The sequence below is a fragment of the Arachis ipaensis genome, chromosome B9 (genome assembly GCF_059453495.1).
Source record: "Arachis ipaensis isolate K30076 ecotype BB chromosome B9, ASM5945349v1, whole genome shotgun sequence".
Lineage (NCBI taxonomy): Eukaryota > Viridiplantae > Streptophyta > Magnoliopsida > Fabales > Fabaceae > Arachis > Arachis ipaensis.
The window spans coordinates 60208877-60216518 of record NC_142444.1 but is presented as its reverse complement, the minus strand read 5'-3'; the positions used below and the strand labels follow the sequence as shown (position 1 = coordinate 60216518).

At 37.8% G+C, this 7642-nt stretch overlaps 2 protein-coding genes across 2 annotated transcripts; one reads left to right on the top strand and one right to left on the bottom strand.

The window, feature by feature from the left end:
- Nucleotides 1-223: 223 nt before the first annotated feature.
- LOC107618325 (Pentatricopeptide repeat (PPR) superfamily protein) lies at nt 224-4224 on the top strand. Its single transcript, XM_088499982.1, has 3 exons — nt 224-450; nt 953-2946; nt 3899-4224. Exon 2 carries the CDS (start codon nt 1090-1092, stop codon nt 2869-2871), a length of 1782 nt encoding a protein of 593 aa, XP_088356108.1. The 5' UTR covers nt 224-450; nt 953-1089; the 3' UTR covers nt 2872-2946; nt 3899-4224.
- Nucleotides 4225-4865: 641 nt separating this feature from the next.
- On the bottom strand, nt 4866-7044 carry LOC107618326 (Pentatricopeptide repeat (PPR-like) superfamily protein). The gene has a single exon (XM_016320354.3). The coding sequence runs from the start codon at nt 6844-6846 to the stop codon at nt 5074-5076; it is 1773 nt and encodes a 590-aa protein (XP_016175840.1). The 5' UTR covers nt 6847-7044; the 3' UTR covers nt 4866-5073.
- Between the last annotated feature and the right edge of the window lie 598 nt (nt 7045-7642).

Below are 7642 nucleotides of genomic sequence, written 5' to 3'. Positions count from 1 at the left end.
AGGAACCTGTAAAAATTCTGTTTCAGGCGATATTGTTGGAGGAGGAATATCGGCGACATCATTTTCTCATACCACCTTCTCTATGAACAGTAGTAACTAGCACTTTGGAACTTCTTTCTTTCTTAATTGTTTTCTTTCTCTTCTTCACCCATTAGATAATTTTTATTTAACATCTTGATTGGAAAATTCCTTTGTCTTGACATAATGTACTCCGGGAGAACATAATGTACTCCAAATATAAAGTTCTTTTATGCAATAAAAAATATATCTTTAGAAAAAAAATAAAAAACGTTAAACCTCTCTAAAATCATGTCTGCACTCTGCACACCGCAACTGCAAGCATCAGAAAGCAAAAGTGCAGCCCTAGTTTTGTGTGTATTCATTTCCATTTTCCAACCCTAACCTAGCGCTCTTCTTGCTCTCTCTGTTTGACATCAAAATCTCATAGTGGTAACACTTTCCTCTCATAATTCCTACTATATTTGTGTCGCTTCTTATCATTTTTTCTCCATTTATGCATGCGCTTTTTGTTTTTTCTTTCCATGAAACAATTTAGTCACAATTTTTTAATCTTGAGGTATTTTCTGCTAATATAGTAACCTGGAATATTTGGTTGCATATGAAGAATTTATCAACAAAGCACTGTTGTTATTACTACTTTATATTGAATAGAAATAATTGTTATAAGGATCGATGATAACAATGAGATAAAATATAAATTTTCATAATTAATGGCAGTGAAATGCTAAGATAAGTGTTTTTTTTATACTGTGTAAAGTTGTTACAATTTTAAATATATATGAATGTGTCTGTGTAGGTAGTTCATAATTTGACTGTGTTGGTACTTCATAGGTTGTCTACAACTTTTCGAGTTTATATATTGTTAACAAAGTTCTTGCCTTCTTGGGGTCAAATCCTAACATTTCCCCCTTTTTTCTTTCTTAAAAATCAGGTGGAGAAGAGTAAAAGATCAATGTGGGTCGACCACAATTGTTTTTCTCAGCACCTGATGTTACTGTGTGCTTATTGGCCTTGATTGAGCTAGAAGCTACAGAGATCTGTGAGTACATTGAAGTTAGCTGAACCAACATGGGATATGTAATTACTCTGCGAAACAATATTTTTACCTCCCAATTTATGCTTGGTGTGCGTGGGTGCATCAGACAAGATAGCTGTAATTCAGGTTCCACCTTTTCTTTTGATTGTTGTTCGCCGAAGAAATCTCCATCCATACGCAGAATTTGTTATTTCAAGTACTTTGTTGCAACAAAAAATTGTTCACTTCGAAAAGGATTGCCGTGTAGAAGCTTTCAACGACGGGGAAGTGTTTTGCTTGATCGAGTCAATGAAGTTGACCATGAAGATTGGGCCTTTGAAGGTTATTCTGTCGGTGAAGGCAGCAATAGTGAATTCACAGGACTAGTGGATTTAAACAAGTCTATAGACTCCCCATCTTCGTCCCCAGATGGACCATTTGTTGGCAATAATCAAAAAACCAATAATATGATACTCCACAATCTTTGCAGCCGCGGAAAGTTAACGCTTGCAGCAAAGTTGATTGATATTATGTCACGTAAAGGCCAAATACCTCATTTCCCATGTTGTACAAATTTGATTCGTGGCTTTATCAGAATCGGTCTAGTCGGAAAAGCTTGTAGAATCATGACCATAATGGTCATGTCTGGTGGTGTTCCTGACACAATTACATTCAACATGGTAATTGGTGGCCTGTGTAAAATAGGTCGTCTGAGATCTGCAATTGCTATGGTTGAAGATATGAGCATGAGTGGCTGCTCCCCAGATGCAATTACATACAATACAATAATTCGCTGCATATTTGATAATGGCAAAGATGCCAATCAGGCGATTAGCTTCTGGAAGGAACAATTGAGGAAAGGGTGCCCTCCTTATCTGGTTACCTACACAGTGCTTATTGATCTGGTGTGCAGATACTGTGGCACTGCTCGTGCACTCGAAGTACTTGAAGATATAGCAATGGAAGGATGCTATCCAGATATCATTACATACAATTGTCTCACAAATCTTACTTCTAAACAAGGGAAGTATGAGGATACAGTTTTCATTTTGAATAATCTTCTAACCCACGGGATGGAGCCAAACTATGTGACATACAATACTCTTCTTCATTCTCTTAGTAACCATGGGTACTGGGATGAAGTTGATGAGATTCTGAGGATTATGAGTGAGACTACTGGTCCACCCACAGTTGTTACCTACAATATTATGCTCAATGGTTTATGTAAATCTGGACTTCTGGATCGTGCAATAAGCATCTACATTAATATGGTTTCAGAAAACTGTTCACCAGACATTATAACTTACAATACTCTTCTACGCGCTGTGTGTAAAGAGGGCTTTATCGATGAGGGCATTGAGTTACTTCACTTATTGGCAGGCACTACTTCTCCGGGGCTGGTAAGCTATAACATAGTGATTGATGGGGTGACAAAAATGGGATATATGGACTCAGCAAAAGAATTGTATGGTGAAATGACAAAAAAGGGAATAACTCCTGATGAAATTACGCATAGTTGTATGACTTGGGGATTTTGTCGATTGCAACAACTTGAGGAAGCTGTACAGATATTAAAGCTGATGACTAAGAAAGAACAAAAGATTAAAGATGGTGCTTACAGATATGTGATCCTTGGATTATGTAAACAGAGGAAGGTTGATGTTGCAATTCAGGCCCTGGATTTGATGGTAAGAAACCATTACCAGCCAGATGCGAGGATATATTATACTTTGATTAAAGCTCTTGCTGATGAGGGTATGGTAGAAGAGGCTAACGATTTGCACCAGCAGTTGGTCAGATGGAATCTTCTGAAAAAGGAAACCATGTTCAGTTAATTGACATGTGCGCTTGGAATGACCGAATTCTAAGGCTTCTACAAGCCATGTACAGTTTGCATATTCCTGTCGCAGGTGATTTTTAGTCCTCTTTCTTTGTGACATTTGGAGTCTCCTGTGTTTGGAATTGTGTCATGCTTCCAAGGAACATTGTATTACTTGGGGAATGGGCAAAAAGACCTCCTCCAATCAGATGAGGTCTTTTAGTGATGGCTGTTCAATCCAACATGTTCTATGACTTCATAAATTTGAGCTTCCAGTTTATGCTTTTTCTTATCATGGTGTAACTGTATTTTTATCTATTCTAACAAAAAAACAAGATATTGGTCTTTTTGTGATGGCTGTTCAATCTAACATGTTTGTTGACTCCATAAATTTGAGCATCCGGTACATGCTTTTTTTTTTATCATGGTATAACTATGTTTTTATCTATTCTAACAGAAAAACAAGATATTGGTACCGTGGCTAAATTGCATTTCCTCCCCCACCGCCACTTATAGTTTAGAATGTTCCTCTACGTCTATGATGTTGATAGTCAATTACAATTACCAAAGTAGGTTCAATCCGTGTAATCAACTACTGATGCTTGCATCAGGTTAAACTGCCTACACTACATCCAAAACTCTTGGGTGCAGTCCGTCCCCGCCCTTCATAATTCGAGATGCATTACACTAGGTTGCCCTTTTTCTTTTAATCAAAAGTTACAATTACTGCTGCTTACCTTGCTAAAATTATAGTTTTCTGTTGAGTATTTTGATAATAGAAGAATGAAATGCTCCGAAATGTGTACAAATACAAAGCGTTCCAAAAAATGCAGTTGCACTTTGTTATAAGAATATCCATTTAAGTATGAAGGTTCTTTTTCGTGATTTTAATCTTGTCCTGTTGTGGTGTTATTCAAACATTTAGTTCGTTCCAGTTTCTAGGTTTTACATTGAAATTGCTCTCTCTCCCTTTTCTGGTGTAATGTATATCTTTCATGTCTGAGGCTTGCTAATAAGACTTCTGTGTAATTTGTCAATGGCAGGAAAACTTGTTTGGGAAGTTTTGACAGTTACTCATCTGGGAACTGCAAGGTCCAAGAGCATTGTGGCCAATGGCCATTACAGTTGCACCATGAAATCATTTTTATTGTTGAAGTTGGCACAAGCTTGTGCTGCTTCTCTTTTAGTCTTCCTGTTGAAGTTTTGCAGAATTTTGTTGATGACTTGTGTGCAGTATTTAGATAGCATATTCAGGATGAAGTGAACAGCACTTTTTAATGATTTTGGTAGTTTTAGGTTCTTCTCTTTTGGCCAAATATACTATCTATCTATCTATCTATCTATCTATCTATCAGCATTTCTTACCACATAATTTGGATTAAAGTCAGGTATTTATTTTGCTACAAACGTACTTTTTGTTCGGTTGAGACACGTGTCTATAGGGGGCATGATTCTCCTGTGCCGAATTTTATATAATTGGAACTATTGGTATGAAGAGTATTTATCGTTCCAATTGGCTATCTGCTAGTGTCGCATGCACGCTTTTCATCTTAGTAAATAACATAGTTGCACCTATATAGGTTTGGAAGCATCAACATGCAAGAGTTTTGGCTATTGGTTCAAATGGTATTGTGATTCACCAATCCTAATACAATATGTACGTTGAAAATTTTACTCAAGGTTGTAGTTTAATCACTCATTTTTTTTCATTAGAATAATGTGATTTTTACCCTTAAGAGTTAAAATCTACTAATCCTGATACCCTTAAGAGTTAAAATCTACTAATCCTGATAAGTACCTCATGACGAAGGAAAATACTAACAGAGCAAGTGGCTCAACTTCTATTATTGATCTTATAAAAAAGCAAGTGCAGTATCAACTTAACAATCATCCTAGTCAGACTGAAACAGTTTAATAACTCAGCACAAAATCGTTATCTTAATAAATGCGGAAACTTAAATTATATGTTCTTAGATGAAGTAACTAATGATACTCACATCAAAGCATAGATTTTCCGACAGCTAATTTCTGTGTTAATCAATATAATTTGAGTACAAAATTTATACATTTTCGGGCATCAGGATTCAAATATGACAGCATCCTGATCAGGAGTAAAGCATACCTTTCCTAAAAACTTCAAGAAGAAAGCTGCAAATCAGCAATGAATACATTAAACTTGAGCTGAAGAAAAATCATTTTCATTCCCCATAGTTTAGGTTTAATCTGATAAAGTAAGCTCTTTGTACAAATCAAGCATGGGAAAGGTTTTGTACAAGCGTTTGAATGAATACTCAGAAATTGCATCTATACTAACAAGGGTATTAGCTAGCTCCATAGCATCATTTCGCCATCCAGCGAAACCAATACCCTCAATCAACAATGTGTAGGTAGTTTCATTTGGTTGACACCCTTTATCAACCATGGTGGTAAGCACCTCAATTGCATCAGTGACTCTCTGAACTTTGCACAAACCAAGAAGAACAATGTTGTAACTCACAACAGTAGGCTTACAATTGCTACTTTCCATGTCCACCAACAATCCAATGGCCTCATCCACCATTCCATCCCTGCACAAGCAAGATATGAGGGAATTGTATGTGATCCCATCTGGGTCAATGTCGTTGCTTAGCATCTCCAGAATCATCCCCAATGCTCGGATTTTGTCGCCACTACTCCACAGGGCACAGAACATTGTGTTGTAAGAACTCGCATTAGGAGGACACCCCACTTCAGCAAGCTTCTCAAAGATGTTCAAAGCCTCATCAGCTTTTCCATTCTTGCATAGAGTCGCCAATATCGAATTGTAGCTGATGATATCCGGCAAGCAGCCATCAGACATCATGGCATCCAAGAACTCTATAGCCAAATCCACTCTTCCTTCTTTGCAGAAGGCCGAAATCAATGGATCATAGCTATAAGCATCAGGGGTTAACCCCTTTACCCTCATAACCTTCAAAACATCCATGGCCTCCTCGGTTCTACCTTCGCGACAGAGATAGCTAATCAAGGTGCTATAAGTCACAACATTAGGCTCACAACCCTTCACAAACATATCAGCCATCAACCTCTGTCCACTCTCCCATTTTCCTTTACTCAAAAGACCCCTCAGCAAAAGATTGTATGAGATCACATCTGGGGAACAACCCTTAGTACTTATACTCGTAACAAACTCGAATGCGCGATCAACCAATCCTTCTTTACACATTCCCCTGACAATTGCATTGTAGGTGTACATGTCAGGTTGAAGTCCTCTTGACAACATCTCATCCAAAAGCTTCATTGCCTCATCAATGCCGCCATCAATAATAGTGGCTTCGATCAAGATTGTGTATGTAATCACAGTTGGCTTACAATTATCCTTCAACAGCTGATCCATAACCTTGAGAGCCAAATCAAGCTTCCCTCTACCACAAAGATTCCCAATGAGTATGTTATAGGTAACAACATCCGGTGCGAAACCTCTCTTTTTCATTCTATCAAGCACTTTGTTTGCTTCATCAGTTTTATCAGCTTTGCACAACCCACTAATCACTGCATTGTAAGCAAACACATCAGGGTCACCATGCTTCTCTAGAATCTCCATCACCTTTATTGCTTTCTCAATCTTCTTGGCATTGAACAAACCCTTGATGAGCTTTGTGCATAGAATAACATCTGGCTTATAACCTTTGCTCACCATGTGCTGAAGGAAATAGAGTGATTCATTGTACTTCCCTGCTTTGCAAGATCTGTTGAGGGCTTTCATGAGATGGGTATCCTTAAAATCATAATTTTGAGCAAGTTTTGACGGCCTTGTCTCAAAATAAGACACCTTATAGAAAACATGTCTTTTGTTGCTGTTATTGTTCCTTGGATTGTTGTTACCACCTTCATTGACAAGTGATTTTGTGCAAGTGACAACAGTGTTGGAGTTTGAGTACTGCAAATTGTGCTTATGATGGGTTCTCAATGGGAGGGTATGTGGCAGAAACTCACTTGAAACTGTTGTCATGGATGATGATAGCGAAGACGGTGTTGTTTCAAGTTGCAACAAGTTGTTTTGGTATTCATGGACAAAAAGTAACGACTGAAGAACTTGTTGCAGTGTTTGTGGATGATTTGTTTTTGGATAAGGTGTTGCATGTTGCTAGGAACAGATTTTTGGCACCGTGGGGAATCTAGCACAAATGAATGGAACTGTATGATGCAGGAATACTAATACGGACATCGAAAATGACATCGGACATCGAATATGTGAATTTAAAATTTTGTTATTTAGGGACACCATATTTTTTTGGTGACTGAACATAACACAAAGAAAAAACACCTAAGAGAAAGAGTAACACTCCTCTCTAATAATAATGTCTAAATTATTAGGGGGTTGTAACCACTCTAGGTACACCTGCTTGTTTAAAGCAGCAGTCTTAGCCATTAAATCAGCCGCTCTGTTTGCTGTACGCTGGATGAGCACTAAAGTAGCTGTCCAATTGCGCTGAAGCATCTCTTTGATTTTGCTAAGCAGATCAGAGTCATTCGTAATCATGCTGGTTGTGCCTCGCGAAACAAGAAGAAATGCATCAAGATTATCAGTTTCACATATGACCTCTTTACACTCGCAATCCCAAGCCATAACAAGTCCTCTCCAAATAGCATGAAGCTCACAAGAGAGAACACTAGAAAGAGGTATACTGGCAGAACAACCTTTCATCCAAATTCCCATGCTGTCTCTAATAATACATCCAAAGCCCGCTAATTGCCCATTTTCAAAAACGCTTGCATCGCAGTTCACTTTACAGACATTCATTGGA